This window comes from Schistocerca serialis, chromosome 6, assembly GCF_023864345.2.
Source record: "Schistocerca serialis cubense isolate TAMUIC-IGC-003099 chromosome 6, iqSchSeri2.2, whole genome shotgun sequence".
Classification (NCBI taxonomy): Eukaryota; Metazoa; Arthropoda; class Insecta; order Orthoptera; family Acrididae; genus Schistocerca; species Schistocerca serialis.
Genome location: NC_064643.1, coordinates 451,198,222 through 451,216,694, shown reverse-complemented (window position 1 = coordinate 451,216,694; position 18,473 = coordinate 451,198,222). Strand labels below are relative to the sequence as shown.

General features: G+C 39.8%; 1 protein-coding gene across 3 annotated transcripts in view; it reads right to left on the bottom strand.

Annotated features, from left to right (window-relative positions):
- Positions 1-1,391: 1,391 nt before the first annotated feature.
- The window catches only part of LOC126485149 (RNA-binding protein 25), a 188,022-nt gene continuing 170,940 nt past the window's right edge, over positions 1,392-18,473 (bottom strand). For all 3 annotated transcript variants that reach the window (XM_050108815.1, XM_050108814.1, XM_050108816.1), the window contains 2 exons: positions 10,956-11,102; positions 1,392-1,795 (listed from right to left, as the gene is read on the bottom strand). In XM_050108815.1, coding sequence (XP_049964772.1) covers positions 1,703-1,795; positions 10,956-11,102 — 240 coding nt within the window. In that variant the 3' untranslated portion in view covers positions 1,392-1,702. The remainder of the gene's footprint in view (positions 1,796-10,955; positions 11,103-18,473) is intronic.

Here is an 18,473-nt window from a genome sequence, read left to right as displayed (position 1 = left end):
TCAACTTAAAATGTGTTCAAATACCAACAGAGAAGCTTTTCAAAATCATATGACTAATTGATAGGCAAATGCGCGCTGGGTGCTAGGTGCTTTGTGAAACAAGTTTTTTTCCCCTCAAGAATATGAATTAGGCGCCCCCTTTTCCCAGAAGTATCTAGCTGCTTGCTGCGACTGTTTGCACAGCCAACAGACACATTCCTGTTGACAGAAGCGGGAGAATCTACTACTCAAACGTGACTCTACTGCGCATGCGCATGAGCCCGCGCATTAACTGCTAAAACAAATCGAATGTAAACAGTTGCGACTTCACGCTCATTGGAGGCAATTTGTTGTTATGAAGCACTGCATAGTCTTCCTAAAGCCTTTGACACATTTTCAATCGGCAGACGCTTGCATGAGCACTTGTGTCGTCGTCGTATATGGCGCATTTCCTTTGCAATTTAAGTTATTTTCGTTTTTTTCTCTCGTTTATGTTTTATTGTTGAAGTATTATTCTGCAGTAGCGGGATACAGTAATATCCTTTGTTAGTGTGTCGGTTCTTACTAGTCAAAATTACAAAAATTTAACTGAAAACTAAAACAATGAAAAATTCCCGGAATTCTAAAAATATCCCTGGTTTTTCCTGGTTTTCTCCCGGATGAAAAAAATCCCGGGTTTTTCCCGGATCTCCCGGTTGTCCCGGGTCATAGACACCCTGTATTACTTTTCATATTATACACTATTATCTACATTTCTAGAATTTCATGAAATGCTGAATGAACTATTTAACAATTAGTAGCTTTAAATTTTATGCCTATTTACAGGGTGGCTACTGAAAACTGAAAAGTATTTCCCTGATAATTCCAGACATGGGGAGAAAGATGGCATCATAATAAGTTCCTTATAATTAATGGTGAGTGGAGAGGGGGCATCTCGCAATAACGACTTTATGCCCTCTCAACTGAGATAGTTTGATCGCAGTTTTTAAACAGCGATAATTTATATGGAATAATATTTATATAATTAACATACTTCAAAACACGAAATATTTTAAAATCTGTGATTTATAAAATTCAGTAAAATGCAATCTCAATGCTAGGTTAAAAAGCAAGAATTCCCTAAGATTTTATGAAATTCCTGAAATTCGTTGAGATTTCCTGATTTTTCCATGTTAATGTAATTCCCCAAGAATTCTGAGTTTTCCAGCAGGATCGTCATGCTACTTTATCAAACACGTTTTTGTTATTGTCATCAAAAGTTGATAACTTAGCACACAAAAGCAAAGGGCGAAGCACTGACCTTTGTATGCACTTATATTTTTTTTTTTTTTTTTTTTTTTTTTTTTAAAGGTTGTTTATTACAAGATGTTCTGTATTAATAAAACTTACTGAAATAAAATAAATACACAAAATTACAAAAGTTTCTATATTGATCACAATGTGCAATCTTGAATCAAAATGAAAAAATTAAATTACAAAATTTAAATACAACCCACATTGGCATTTTTATATACATTTCACAGTCGGGTTGGCACAGTTCCTAGGGAAAGTACCAATGCACATTCCCCACAGTCAAGAAACATTATTCAGTCATCACCCAAAACACACAAGAGGCAGAAGCATTCACTGTTCAATTCAATCTGCACTAGTTTTTCATGTCATTTTTCTTCACTGTCTGAAGTCTTCCTACATACACTTTGTACAAATTTATTGTCTAAAATGTTCATTTTACAAGTCCTAATTTCTTTGCTTCTATTTCATATATCAGTAACCGCCACATTTTAACAACAAACACTTCCGCTTCTTCATCGAGAACCTGTCAATCAGAAAATTTTAATTAAAATACACGCTGATATGTACAGAAAACATACAGATTATGCTATGTTAGTATCAAAGGGAAAGCACACTACCTGGAACATATCAGTTTACTACTGTGTCCACGCTTTCCTTTTAGTTACAATATCAGCAATTTTGCTAAGAAAATAAGTACATGGGTCAGGAGTGATGCTTTCCATTTTACTAATAAAAAAATAAATAAAAATAGCTACACCTTACTAACTACTATGATTCACTGCAGTTTCACAATATGAGACAGAAATTCAAGTCAAAGATAGACCAAACCATATGGAAATTGCCTAACGTATCACCCATAGCAATTGTCATTCCTTTGTTATTGGTGAAAAGAATTTTCGCTTGTTCGCTTTGCATTCTATAAGACAAATACTTGATAAAATCCATCATCTGACTCCCTACAAAAATATAAACAGGTTTAAATTTCAAAGTTTCTTGACAAAGTTGCTCATAATGAGACTGGCAGGTGTTACAGCCTGGTCTCAATGTCTTGACATCATCCCCCAGTGAGATTGAAAGAGTACATTTTTGTTACAATGTTTTAAATCAGTCTCATGAACTGTAGAAACTGTGTGTGTGTATGCGTGTGCGTGCGCGCGCACGCTAATAATGACCCAGAAAATAAACTTTTTTGCAGTAGTTACAAGATAGGCACAAGACTTTTGCATTCCAACTTCTGGACTAACATCAGCCATACAAAAGGCACCTAACTTAATGTGGATCATTTTTGTTCTCACTGACAAATAATAACCATCTTTGTAAAATACTTGCCAACAGGAAATGTACACTCAGCTAATGGTCAACTGTGTGTGGATGCCATAGAATGGGGCAATTAAATTCAAATAATAAGCTGAACACACACTATGTAACATCTGCACAGTGTGTTTATACATAAAATCATATCTAGAAACAGTCACAAGTAACTGATTTGATCATACTTTCTAACTACAATATAGCCTACAGGCAGTGAAGTGAGAAAAGACAAAAATGATCAATCAAAAACTAATAATAAAATCACTGGTCACTGAGTGGAATAAAAAGAGTAACAAATCAATTTAGACATTTGATTCTGAACAGAAATACTATAAAAAGAAGATTTGGGGAGGGGGAGGGTGAATTAACAGTAAGAGCATACTTACATACTCTGTCCTCTGCTACCTACTAAGTAAAATTGTTTTCCTATTTTTATCTCGATGTGCTAAATAACAAACAAGAAGCAGGTAGGAAATACAAGACACAACACACTACATGAGCACAAATGCAACCACATACTTGAAAATTGTTGCAATATTGTCAGAGAAAGTATCATCATCATCATCATCATCATAATATCCAGAAACTGAAATGGCTACAACAACAGATCCTCCTGAGACATGGCAACATCATAAGTCACCTGCACTCAGCAAAATTAAGTAGAACTTCTTTGAGGCAACACTGAACTTAGATACCAAGTAAGACTTCACAAATTTTCTGTATCTCTATTAATAGAGGGTTGGTGTAATTAATCAGCTCCAATTTTTTCCTTGGGGAGGAAAAAGCAATAGTTTGGAGAAGGTTAAAAAGGAAGTGGAGCACGCTCAGACCCCAGGATGAGCAGAACAAAGCAAGACATGTCTTTTAGCAGTACTGAAATTTTGCCTCTGTGGCGAACCATCTGTCTCCTTTTAATTTTATAGTTTTAAAAGGAACAGACATTTTAAAAGTTTTACATAAAATCAACAAATTTCTCGTGTCAATATTGACAGACCACTCATAAAACAACCAACAACAGGTTCCCATTTCAAACATAACAAATTCTTGCATATAAACATAACTACTGTTTTGATGTACTGAAAACACAAATATTTTTTCTGAATATAACATAAGCATCAATATTATGGAGAAGACTTATTGAAAAGTCGATACACTGACACTTAAGCAAATTCTGCCTACTTGGAACTCAAAGCAAAGTGCACAAACAGTTTAAATTTCATGGTATTACAAGGCTGTGGAGCATACGTGGCTTTGTTGTGTCTTACATGATCAAGAAAGGTGTGCATTGTAAGTGTAGTGATCTGCACAGATCCACATCTGACATCCAGGCACACAGTCTTAAGGCGCACCACAGAAATCAGCAGATGTGCTAGAAGTTAAACATCAATCAGAGGTCGCCACTCATGGAAAGTGCACATAGCCTCTTGTCTGTGCGCTCAAATGGCCAGCTGACAGCTTTTGGAGATGGGCCCAGCCAACTCCAACTAAGTCACATATTTACCTCTGTATATGTGTTACTAGACTACACTCCTGGAAATGGAAAAAAGAACACATTGACACCGGTGTGTCAGACCCACTATACTTGCTCCGGACACTGCGAGAGGGCTGTACAAGCAATGATCACACGCACGGCACAGCGGACACACCAGGAACCGCGGTGTTGGCCGTCGAATGGCGCTAGCTGCGCAGCATTTGTGCACCGCCGCCGTCAGTGTCAGCCAGTTTACCGTGGCATACGGAGCTCCATCGCAGTCTTTAACACTGGTAGCATGCCGCGACAGCGTGGACGTGAACCGTATGTGCAGTTGACGGACTTTGAGCGAGGGCATATAGTGGGCATGCGGGAGGCCGGGTGGACGTACCGCCGAATTGCTCAACACGTGGGGCGTGAGGTCTCCACAGTACATCGATGTTGTCGCCAGTGGTCGGCGGAAGGTGCACGTGCCCGTCGACCTGGGACCGGACCGCAGCGACGCACGGATGCACGCCAAGACCGTAGGATCCTACGCAGTGCCGTAGGGGACCGCACCGCCACTTCCCAGCAAATTAGGGACACTGTTGCTCCTGGGGTATCGGCGAGGACCATTCGCAACCGTCTCCATGAAGCTGGGCTACAGTCCCGCACACCGTTAGGCCGTCTTCCGCTCACGCCCCAACATCGTGCAGCCTGCCTCCAGTGGTGTCGCGACAGGCGTGAATGGAGGGACGAATGGAGACGTGTCGTCTTCAGCGATGAGAGTCGCTTCTGCCTTGGTGCCAATGATGGTCGTATGCGTGTTTGGCGCCGTGCAGGTGAGCGCCACAATCAGGACTGCATACGACCGAGGCACACAGGGCCAACACCCGGCATCATGATGTGGGGAGCGATCTCCTACACTGGCCGTACACCACTGGTGATCGTCGAGGGGACACTGAATAGTGCACGGTACATCCAAACCGTCATCGAACCCATCGTTCTACCATTCCTAGACCGGCAAGGGAACTTGCTGTTCCAACAGGACAATGCACGTCCGCATGTATCCCGTGCCACCCAACGTGCTCTAGAAGGTGTAAGTCAACTACCCTGGCCAGCAAGATCTCCGGATCTGTCCCCCATTGAGCATGTTTGGGACTGGATGAAGCGTCGTCTCACGCGGTCTGCACGTCCAGCACGAACGCTGGTCCAACTGAGGCGCCAGGTGGAAATGGCATGGCAAGCCATTCCACAGGACTACATCCAGCATCTCTACGATCGTCTCCATGGGAGAATAGCAGCCTGCATTGCTGCGAAAGGTGGATATACACTGTACTAGTGCCGACATTGTGCATGCTCTGTTGCCTGTGTCTATGTGCCTGTGGTTCTGTCAGTGTGATCATGTGATGTATCTGACCCCAGGAATGTGTCAATAAAGTTTCCCCTTCCTGGGAGAATGAATTCACGGTGTTCTTATTTCAATTTCCAGGAGTGTATTTTGTACCCATTATAATAAGTTGTTTTCTAGACTTAGTAAAGTTTGTTGTATCAGTCATTGTATGGTGTTCCCTGTGGGAACAGAACACACTGGCGATGAACAGGGTTGTACCTTCATGTGCTGTGCAGTTGCTTTTCACATTTTGTTATGGTATAGAGATTCTGATTCAAATGTTGGTGGAGCAACAGAAGGACCTTGCTACGATCATGCAACAGGCTTCGCCGGCATTGCTCTCCAAAAATTCATCTCTGACTCAGCTTTGTCCTTAATTCCTGCTGTTCAATGAAGCAGCAGAAAACTGGTAGGCATATGAACATCACCTACGGCAGCATTTTCAGACCTCTCACACTACAGATACTGCCATCATCAAGGATTTGTCCCACTTCGTATTATGTGCTACAGCAGTTGGTCCCATTGCAGGAACTTTACTCATTGTCTTTTGACAACTGATATTCGCTCCTATCACCATCGCATGCAAGTCGTGGCCACCAGGATTGAATTTTACCAATACAAGAAGCAGCCCCATCAGTCTTAAGGTTTACACCTGTACGCCTTGTTGCTAGGGGCTGTGCGGATGTAGTGTAGCTTGTCCCACACACATGTAGAGGCATGCGTGTATGTTGTACCTCTTCCTCAATATGAGTGTGCAAATGATTCCATTCACACCTGTGTTGACAGTGGGTGCCTCTTCTTCCATGTGGGACAAGCTACAGCTGCATGGCGACAAGCCACAAGGCACACAAGTGGAAACGCATAGCTATTGTACCTGGGTCGCAACTCTACATGGCTTTAATTGCAAGAGCCATTTTGTCACAGATGAGTCAAAAAGAGTCGTCGTGGAGTAAATGCTTACATGTTCACAGTAATACCTAGAAGCACTTTTTACACACAGCAATGAAACATCCTATTGAAGTGCCATAGTTACCACTGAATCTGTCAGACCCTCTACAGTACCTTCACTGTTTGACATTGCTGCTATCCTGTTTAGTTTTCCAATCCTTGTTATTTGAATAAAAGGTAATACAGCTAGTTTTAAGGTCAATGTAATTTTTTGTACTAAAGTTCTGTCTGAAGCTAAGTTACCTATCTTGACTATGCAAGCTATTTACAACGGTGTGCAACAAATCCAAGAAACGAAACCCTTGAAATGCACCTGACCTCTAAGTTTTGTCAATTCGCAAATTTTGTTCCAGAAATAAGGTGACTGTCCTCCTTCCAGCCAACCTATTCCCCAGTATGCCAGGTTCTGTATGTATAGACAGAGGTGATTCCGTTATGATGTTACAAACTTTCTAAGATGACGGAGAAGGATAAATGAGTCAGTTTGAGGTAAGGGCTTCTCTGTTGAAAATGAATGAGTCTAAAGTTGCAAGCAGAAATCATTCTGGTACCTCTGTCAGGATAATTCATGTACTGGTACTGTTGTTGCTAAGGCTGTTGGGTAGGCAACTTTCAGAGGTGGTAATACGGACCAACGAAAAATGTCCAGTAAACATGGGCTCTAAAACGCTTACCTGAGGAGCTATGAGAACTTTTTAATCTTCATTACTGTGAAACACATCTCCTCTGTTGAAGAGGTGCTCATAGCTCTTAACATAAGCATTTTACAGTCCATGTGCACTGTACATTTTTTCTCTTTTTGATCCATATTGCCACCTCTGAAAGTTGCTTTCCCTACAATCTTAATAAAACCAGTACCAGTACACGTACTGCACTGTCAGGGGACTCATAACAGTTTCCACCTGTAACTTTCGATTCATTCATTCCTGGTACAGGGACCTTTGCCTCAAATTGATACATTTATCCTTCTCCTTCAGCCTGGAAAGTATGGAAGATGTTTTCAGACATGGGTTCCTATGTAAAACTTGATCTACAGCCTCTAAAAGTGTGTGACATGAACTGTGAAACACCCTGTATGTACTACTGTAAGTACCTTGCACAACTTTTTCACATAGCACCCACACAGTTTCAGACTTTTATCCAATCACAGCACTAAATATGAGATGGCCCTGTGGTAGAGTTCACTGTGGAACCACTGTCACGCTGCTGTCTTGGCTTCATCATTGTACACTAATTGCTGTCCTGCCAAGAGCACCTTTAGTAAAATGATAAAAAGGAGTCCACTATGCACATGTTCTGGCCTGTGTGGTGGGTAGTCCAGACTCTTCCACTGAAATGTGTGGAGCTTGTTGGTAGCTCTCATTGACACAAGTTGCCTTGCACTGTTGTGGAGAACGACCACATTATCCACATTGAGAATCCTTCTGCATTTCTTCTTCATAGCAGCCTGCAGACGTGACAATGTGCAACAATAACTGACAGCATTGATGGTTGCACCTTGTGGCATGAAATATGACAGGAACAGTTCATGGTTATCCCAGAAGTCCATTAACATCACTTTCCCAACAGATGATGTGGAACTGACCCTTTTTTTTTTTTTTTTTTTTTTTTTTTTTTTTTTTTTTTTTTTTTTTTTGGCACATGCTGTAGAGTTAAAATTCTGGCATGAAATGCAGTATCCACGTTCTGTCGCCAGTAACAATATGGTCCAGGAAACTCACCCTCCTCCACACACTGTTGCAGTGATTCAGGGACATTATCATTCGCTGGTGTGTCATCATGTTGTTCAACTGCTTAGGCACACACTCACGAAACCTTCCGGCACCCCAAGGATGTGTGAACAATGCTGTAAACACATCCATACAAAATGCCAAAACTCCCAAGAAATGTCCTTGAGGTTCAGTTGCCAATTCACTTTCGCCATTGCATCTAGGCAGGAAATGTTCTCGTCAGTCAACAATGAACGTGGCCTCCATTAACGCTTATTGTCATGCAAGTCTCCTTGCCCTTTTTGTGAGCTCCCACTACTGCCACCACCTCCACCACCACCAATCTCTCAAAGCAAGACTTTCTCCCCATATATGTGCTGCATTTTTCTGTGGATTTCAATGGGCACTTGTCTCTTGTTCCATAGAAAATGAATCACAGTTCATTGCTCATATTCCATGGACGTGAAGCACAACCACCGTCTTCAACAACTAACAGCAGCACCATGCCGCAAAGGTATCAGCAGATAAGGCTATTATGGTCCAAGAAAGGTCCACAGCTGGGAAAGGATATATTTACTTCACATATACCGCCATTATTCAGGAATTTATAAGCAAAGTCTGTTTTAACAAAGACAATCACTTACTTCTAAGGCCCTTCAGCACTTTTTCCAATAATTTCTCCAGTGAGTACCTTCCACCCTAGAAGTGGGATTCTGGAAGATCTACTGAATAGACATCTATGGTTGCCATAAATCATCTTCAGATAAAGATGATTGCCATAAAAATCATCTTCAGATAAAGATGACTGCTTTTGTATCCAAAAAATACCAGCCACAATATTTCTGGAAGATATAATCTATTTCACCACAACTACCAGCTTTCACCCACAGCTTTGACTGCCATTTCCTTTCTGACATAAAAAGGATTATCTATTCTCATTAATAGTTACAATATGGCTCAAATGCTACAATATGGCACAGAAAAATCAGTGGAATTCTTTCAAAAGGTTCAAACATTAATTTTCAGTCAGCATTTAACAAATGTGGCACCCATCTTGCACTAAGCTCCCTCCCAGTTAATTCTTTACCTAAAATGTACTATAGTCCTACTTCCAACACAGTTACAGCAACTGTCCAATTGTATAAATGGTTCAAATGGCTCTGAGCACTATGGGACTCAACTGCTGAGGTCATTAGTCCCCTAGAACTTAGAACTAGTTAAACCTAACTAACCTAAAGACATCACAAACATCCATGCCCGAGGCAGGATTCGAACCTGCGACCGTAGCGGTCTTGCGGTTCCAGACTGCAGCGCCTTTAACCGCACGGCCACTTCGGCCGGCTTCCAATTGTATACTTTCTGCTTTCATCAGTGCATGTAGTTTTCTGACATTCAGTATATGGATAGGTTTCAACATACATAAAGTCAAATTTTTGAAAAAGAAGGGGCAAATTCCTTACACCTCTTCACAAATTCTGGGCGAATTTCCACTGGTAATACACCATCCAATGAATGGTGCTGTGTTGCAGTTTACTAATTTCAACAAAATGTAACTAATTAATACCACCATATAAAAAAATATTGCACAGATCAAGTTTACTCTTTAGTCGTTAGTGTTCGACATGTACTTACATAACAAAAATAAATTTTAATTGTTATCAACATCATTACTGTCTCAGGTCAAGAACTTTATACGTTACCCTTCATAAACTAAATGGTGGCCTTTTTCCAGGTCCTTCATCAGTTTCCAATTCTTTCATTAGAATGTTCTCTTCAAAAAGTATATTAAGGATGGTGAGAATGAGTCTGAAGAGCTTGTATGGGTCATGCAGAGTAGGTCGTGCTGGGAAATAATGGTTAAGAAAAAATTTCATACGTTGCACCACTTCTGAGATAATTAGCATTGAAGTTACCCAATCAGGCCAATGCACACACAAATTCAAGTGGACCACCAGGTACAATTAGTGTCAGTTCTCATAGTGTATTTCAGATGATTGCTCACGAGATTGCTCATCCTTTGGCTGATTTCCGTTCTTACTGCCATCCCACGCCCAATTTCTGTACTGCTCTCTTGTTCAGATGTAGGAAACCAAATGAAGACCATGTTTGGCACCAACATCTCTGGTGTGCCACATAAATTTGTGCAAGCAACAGTCTGGTTTTCTAACTTCAATGCTTATTAACTCAGAAATGGTGCTGCGATGTATCTATCATTTTATTAACAATTATTTCTCAGCACAACCTACCCTAAAACATCCTTACAGGCTTATCAGCCTATTTCTGACTATCCTATATATCTCCCCCCCCCCCCCCCCTTGCCACGTCACCTCACTTTGTATACAGCGTCTTGTCTTCACTTTCCATTTCCAACTGAGCAACTTTTTAATTCTCAGCACTAATTTTAAATCAATACAAATTAAAAATATGAATTTTCATGTTCTATCTTTATAGATGGCAGCAGGACACATGTAGCATTATTGTCACTTATTTGGAATCTTGATATAAATTTTCTGCAAACAGCCACCTTGAGAAGAAGAAGAAGAAGAAGAAGAGGAAGAAGAAAAATCACATACTTTATTATTCCTCAATATTTTTCAACAGATTTACTCTTTCTTTCCTTTGTACTCGCACATTTCCGTTCATCATTGATTTGCCACTTTTAATTGGCAAACAGTTTCACTACTACCAAAAATAACTGTATTATAAAGGTTGCTTGAAGAAGTTTAAGTTTTGATGAAGTGAAAGGTTTCCATCCATACTACAAATAATGTCATAAAATTATAAGGGAAAGTACTGATTATATTAATGTTCCGTCTTGATCACGATCAAGATGGAGCAGTATAATAAACAAGACTTCATTAATAGAACTTACCATTTGAACATCGTCCAGAATGCCTTGTGGTGCACTACCTGCCAAAACCTTCGAACAAATGAAGTCAACTAACGTAGGTTCTGGTTCACCTATATATTCTATAATTTTTTTGTTAATCCAAGGTCGTATCCTCCTTTCCATTAGATGCTGCAAGAAAAATACAACAATTAATAGTACACAACACCAAATTATATGAAATTACTTTGAAACGTTAGACTTGAAATAATAATTTTTGGTAAATGTTATGAGCTTCACAATTCTTTTGACCCTGACACAAAAGCTGCATATTTCTAGTTTTCAAAATAAATAAAAGTATTTACCCAAAAAATGGACCACAACTTCCATTTCTTTGCATACAATCTATTATCATCAGCAGATTGATACAGTCTACAATATCAAGAAGTTTTTACGGGTTTTATTTACATATAATATTGAGGGGACAGAGATGAAAAGCCTTATTTGCCTTCTGAATATCACGGATGAAATGAAATTGCAAGTACATTTATTACCTACTATTAAAAACAACTGTCTTCTTAAATAGGAACTGTTGCAAGATATCAATTTTTACTTGTATGTATCAACACGTTTCTGACGAGCATAAATTGGAAGGTTGGGGAGGAGGGAGGATTGGTTCAAATGGCTCTGAGCACTATGCGACTTAACTGCTGAGGTCATCAGTCGCCTAGAACTTAGTACTAATTAAACCTAACTAACCTAAGGACATCACACACATCCATGCCCGAGGCAGGATTCGAACCTGCGACCGTAGCGGTCTCGCGGTTCCAGACTGAAGCGCCTAGAACCGCTCGGCCACACCGGCCGGCAAGAGGAGGGAGGAGGATGGTGCTGTAAGTTATAATGATATTCAGTGTCATTAACTTCAAAGTTATCATGAAATATTCACCAACGAGTTGTGCAAAATGATATGAATGAAGGGAATAGAACCGTGGTGTTCCTACTATGTTGACAAGATAATCAATGGTTTGAAAAACAATGCCTCTACAAAAGTCAGAGCCTCAGTCTATAAAATGACTGTGAAAAAAAATACATGCAAACAAGAAGATTAATAGATTAATAGAAGTTTTGTAAACTGAAAACTAAACTTTTGGTATCAAACATTAGGATGAGAATCCAATGTAAAAGCACATAGTTTTTTTGTGAGGGCAAAAGAACAGGAAGAAGCAGATGAGGAAGAAACAGGTGATTATAGTGCTGCAAAGTGACAGTGGACAGACATCTGGAGACATGGGCTCATATAAGGCTGTAGGAATCAATAAACACTATCTCTCTCTCTCTCTCTCTCTCTCTCTCTCTCTCTCTCTCTGTGTGTGTGTGTGTGTGTGTGTGTGTGTGTGTATGTAGATTTTGACTACAAATCATACAACAATGGCTTCTGTTGCAATGTGTCACCCTCATTCTGCAGATGAACTTTATGATGGAGGAACAAATAGAGATTCAGGACATCAACTTGCTATTCCAATAGTAAAGTGTGCCTAAAGATGGAAGAATCAGCAGTGTTTTACAACAGGAGGAAGTAGACGGCAAATGAAACCTTTGCATAAAAGACGTACAATGTGTAACTGTAGGAGATGTAGCCTGTAATTGCAGAAGTGCCACGATCACTTCTCTATTGGCAAAAGATTCTGTATCTCCCCGCCATCCTCAGTCTTCTACAGCTTGAATCCCACGTGCCACAAATTCATCTTTTGGGCCAATCTCTTTATCTCAGAATAGAACTTGCACCCTATATCTTCAATTATTTGTCAGACATATTCCACTCTCTTACTTTCCCTACAGTTTTTACCCACAACAGTTCCCTCTGCTACCATGGAAATCATTGTCTGCTGTCCGAGCAGATGTCCTATCATCCTTTCACTTCTGCATACATTTGTTTTTTCACAGATTCTCCAGAGAAGCAAATCCTGAATCGTTTGAAATTTTTAAATAAAATGCCACATTCTGCAATTAATACACTTTTCACAAAATTTAAAAGTTGCATAAATGGTTAATAAACAATCCATTCTACAGTTTAAGAGGATTGTTGGATACTAGTATTGTACAAACTGAGTTTTAGTATTAGCTTTAAAATTCTGGACCACAGGTTAATATAGGACAAATTACTTGTACATGCAATGTGAATAGTAATTAATATGGTGATTGCCACTGTATATAAATATAAAGCCCATTGCACTACTTGCGGTCAATGGCTAATAAAGAATCTAAATCTAATTCTTATCAGTCCCTCTAATTTTCAACATTCTTCTACAGCAGCACATTCAAATGCTTTTATTCTGTTAGTCCATGAATCACTGCCACATAATTACGTGCTGCGAATGTGCATTCTAAGGAATTTCTTCCTCAGGTTAACGCTGATGTTTGACAGTAACGGACTTCTGTTGGCCAGGAATACCCTCTGCTTTTACTAATTCGATTTTTTGTGTCGTCCTTGCTTCGTATGACGTGTTATTTTGTTTCCAAGATAGTTAACTTCTTTAACTTCGGGCACTTTGTGTTCCCAAATTTTGGTAAGTTTATCACTTATCTCATTTCTCCTACTCCTTATTACTTTTGTCTCTTCTTTGGTTTACTCTCAATCCATATCCTACACTCATTAGACCGTTTGTTCCATTCAATGCATCCTGTAATAATTCTTCAGTTACACTTAGGATAGCAATGTCATTAACAAATCTTACTACTGATATCCGTTCACTCTGAACTGTAATACCTTTCTTGAACTTTTCTTTCATTTCCATCACCACTTTTATGTACAGACTGAATAGTAGGGTGGAAAGTTTGCATCCTTGTTTTACACCCTTTTTAATGATAGCATTTCTTTCCTGTCTTCCACTGTTGTTAGTTCTTGTACATATAATTTATTATTCATTTCTCCACATAGGATAACCCCATTTTTCTCAAACTTTCAAACATCTTGCACTGTTTTACACTGTCAAACACTTTTTGCACATTGACAAATACTATGAACATGAATTGATTTTTCTTAAGTCTTTCTTTCATTATCAACTGCAAGCATTGGAGAGTAGGAAGTCAAAAGTCTGAAAATGGTAGAAAAGTTAGAAAATCTGAAGGGGAAAGTGCAAAAGTTCAGTCTATAGTGAAGCAAAATACAAAGAGGATATACTTATCTGCTCAGATGACTATAGGGTAATATCAACAGAATCGGAAAAGGGTATAGCAGACACAGGTTTCATTATGAATAGGAATATGTGTGTGTGTGTGTGTGTGTGTGTGGGGGCAGGGGGGGGGGGAAGGGGGGGGGGGGTTGCTGCAAACACTCCAGTGATTTTACCTTTCCCAGTGATTTTATCTTTCACATCATAGTCAGTAGTCAGTATCAAACCTTTTACAACAACAATAGTTCAGTTATACATGTTGATGTCACAAGCCAAAAGTGACAAGATAGAGTGTGAGACAAACTGAATGGGTAATTCAGTATGTTAACAGAGTTGAAAATCTAATACGCTTGAGTACTTTACATGCTATGGTAAGGGAAGGAATAAAATGCAGAACAGTGGGAGAATATGGACTCAGGAACCAGAATGCATGTGGAGAAAGACTGCTATGTTCTGCAACAAATTTCAGCTAGTAATAGTAAACACACGTCTCATAATTCACAAGACGAAGTGATATACTGGTTTACTTGGGGAAACAGAAGAGAGACAGGATGACACCAGCTGCATTGTATCCAGATGAGACAGAGTCCGAAATCTGATACTGTGTCAAGCTGTACCCAGATGCAACATCATGATGAAGTGACGAGGAAAACACAAACACCCAGCTCCGGGCAAAGAAAATCACCAACCCGGCCAGGAATCGAAACCAGCACTCCGTGATACAGAGGCAGCAACACTGGCCACTAGACCACGAGCTGCGGATGTACCCAGTTGCAGATATAGACTCCTATCATAATTTATTAGTGATGACAAGTAGGCTCAAGTTTGAGAAAACCATCAGGAGGAGTAATAAATGAAAAGCACTAGTTTGCTTTTGTTCCACATTATTACTTTTGTTGTGTTATCCAGTTATCAGCTTACAAGGCCATCTTCATCTTCAGACATTTATTTTTTGGTGCTTTTCACGGAAGATTCAGTTAAAATCAGGAGGAGTGTTAAGCAGTTATGGAATATGTTCACACTTCTTACACGATTGTGATAACACAATAATGAATTTGATGGTGGCTGGTTTAGCTGACAAGGAATGGATATACACAAAAAAATATGAGATAGAACAAATATTGGTACAAGAAAGCTAACTGCAAGGAAATTTTGTGTAATGAAAGAAATTCTTCAATGACTGACAAATTAAGGAAATGTAATCAATAGGATGAGTACTGAAGCTAAAGATAAATGGCTGCAGGAAAAATCTGAAGAACTTTATCAGGAAATGGCTGTCAGAAGAACAGATTCAGCATAAATAAAAATAAAAATAACTATCAGAAAATTTAAAAGCAAAGGGGACAGTATTACAAATGCAAAAGGGAAATTCACAATTAAATGCAGAGGACAGTTTGAATTGCTGGAAAGAGTACATTGATGGCCATTAAGGATGAGGGGGAAAAAGAAAATCTCTGATGACAAGATAGAAGATGACACGAGTTTATTAGAAGTACATGGGGATTCCAGTATTAGATTCAGAGTTTTATGGAGCTAAAGAAAACTTGCGATGAAACGAGGTAGTAGTATACATAAAATTCCTACAGAAATTTCTAAATTCATTACGGGTAATGACAACCAGAATTTTACCCAAGGTAGTGTGTAGAACTATGAGGCAGGACACTAACAACTGGAAAGAGGAAGAAGAAAAAAGAGAATCTGCAACAAGCTAGTCAGTTTCACTTTAGCAAAGGTAAAGGCAGTAAAGGTGATGAATCACTGCCAAATCTCATAGTTCAATGACACTTGGATCATACACAGAAAGGCAATTTTGAAGTTATGCTTGACAATGGAGGTGAGACTTTAGGAAAGTCAAGATGATTTCATAGGTTTCATTGACATAAAAAGGTGTAAGATATTTGAAATTCTGAGAAAAATAGCAATAAGCCATAGGCAAAGACAAGGACAACACTCCGGTGTTCAAAACTAAATTACTTCACATGATGAATCACCACCGAATATCACAGCTCAATGACACTTGGTTCATACACAGAAATAACTGCTGTAGCTTAGTGCAGATGGTAACCAAAAGAAATACGCAATAAGACAAGCCAAAAGAAATACGCAATAAGACAAACAGAAATGAAACATTTGTTCAGAGACAATAATTACACTGAAGCACCACTATTTATTGATGATTCCTTCAACATGACAAACTTTGGGCCATACTTCTGACAGTATGCTATTATGACCACGACCTTCTGAAGGCACACCTTTTAAACTTTAGTATGAATCAGTGTTTGCCACTTGCTCTGACCCCCTGCAGTCACTTATGCTCAAGTGTGAAGTACTATACAAAGGAATGAGCAAGAGGTTTATGAAATACAGTTTTGGTAAAGATAATTTGTTCTGTGTGTCAAAGTTCAGGGTTTCTAACCTGCAGCTGGTGCCAAATATCTCTCTGCTTTGAACATTTTTATGCTGTGATTCACAAATGCAGAGTAAAGGAATGAAAAGAAAGAGTGTATCATTAAATAATTAGCATAGTACTATATCATTATTAACATTTCTGTAGTGTATTATTTTCTTTGGATGTTAACATGGAGCACATTTGCAGGAGATGTACAATTCTTCAACATGAATGGCAAGATTAAATTTTAAATCAAATGTCAGTAACTTCATTTCATTTCACTTCATAATAATTCTTCAGTTACTTAGGTTTAGTCACTGATTTTGAGGTGTGTATGCAGCTGCAAAATATCGACACGAGAATACTGTTGAAATAATATTGAATGACTATGTACCTGAAGTTGACAATTAAATTCTCATATTACTATCTTTCATGTAGAACAAAGTGTTCTCGAAAATGATGTCAAAACATGTTGGACAGATGTGTCCACCTCTTCCATCCTTTTCCTTTGCCTTCAATGTCTCATCAATAGGATTGGCTTTGATTATTACTCCACTGCTATGGCATTAGGTTGCTACAGTGGGGCACAGCGACTGATTAACAACCAGTACATGTGAAAGTTAAAAAGCTGTACATTTGGAAGTAATAATAATGTCGTGTGACGAGGGCCTCCCGTCGTGTAGACCGTTTGCCTGGTGCAAGTCTTTTGATTTGACGCCACTTCGGCAACTTATGCATTGATGGGGATGAAATGATGATGATTAGGGCAACACAACACCCAGTCCCTGAGCCAAGAAAATCTCCGACCCAGCCAGGAATTGAACCCAGGCCCTTAGGACTGACAGCCTGTCGCGTTGGCCACTCAGCTACTGGGTGCGGACATTTGGAAGTTCATAAATGAGTATTATGAGAATTATGGCCCAAATTTTCATCTAATGTGGGGCTAATATCTTGGAAGTGTGCCTTTTTCTCCTTGAAATACATTATGTGATCAAAAGTATCCAGACATCTGGCTAGAAATGACATACAAGTTCATGGTGCCCTCCATTGGTAATGCTGGAATTGAATATGGTGTTGGCCAATAATCAGCCTTGATGGCAGCTTCCACTCCCACAGGCATATGTTCAATCAGGTGCTCAAAGGTTTCCTGGGGAACAGCAGCCCATTCTTCATGGTGTGCTGCACTGAGGAGAGGTATTGATGTCAGTCGGTGAGGCCTGGCATGAAGTTGGCATTCCAAAACATCCCATAAGTGTTCTATACGATTCAGGTCAGGACTCTACGCAGGCCACTCCATTACAGGAATGTTATTGTCATGTAACCACTCCGAAACAGGCCGTGCATTATGAACAGGTGCTCGATCATCTTTTAAGATGCAATCGCCATCCCAGAATTGCTCTTCAACAGTGGGAAGCAAGAATGTGCTTAAAATACCAATATAGGCTTGTGCTGTGACAGTGCAACGCAAAACGAGGGGGTGCAATCCCCCTCCATGGAAAACATGACCACACCATAACACCACCGCCTCCAAATTTTACTGTTGGCACTACACATGCTGGCAGATGACATACACCGGGCAGTCGCCATATCCACACACTGCCTTGGTATCGCTGCATTGTGTACTGTAATTCGTCCCTCCACACAATGTTTTTCCACAGTTCAATTTTCCAATGTTTACGCTCCTTACACAAAGTGAGGCATCATTTGTCATTTACCGGCGAGATGTGTGGCTTATGAGAAGCCGCTCGATTATGAAATCCAAGTTTTCTCACCTGGCGCCAAACTGTCATAGCACTTGCAGTGGATCCTGATGCAGTTTGGAATTCCTGTGTGATGGTCTGGATAGATGTCTGCCTATTAAACATTACGACCCTCTTCAACTGTTGGCGGTCTCTGCCAGTCAACAGACGAGGTTGGCCTGTACGCTTTTGTGCTGTACATGTCCCCTCACTACACTATCGCACTGGAAACAGTGGACCCAGGGATGTTTAGGAGTGT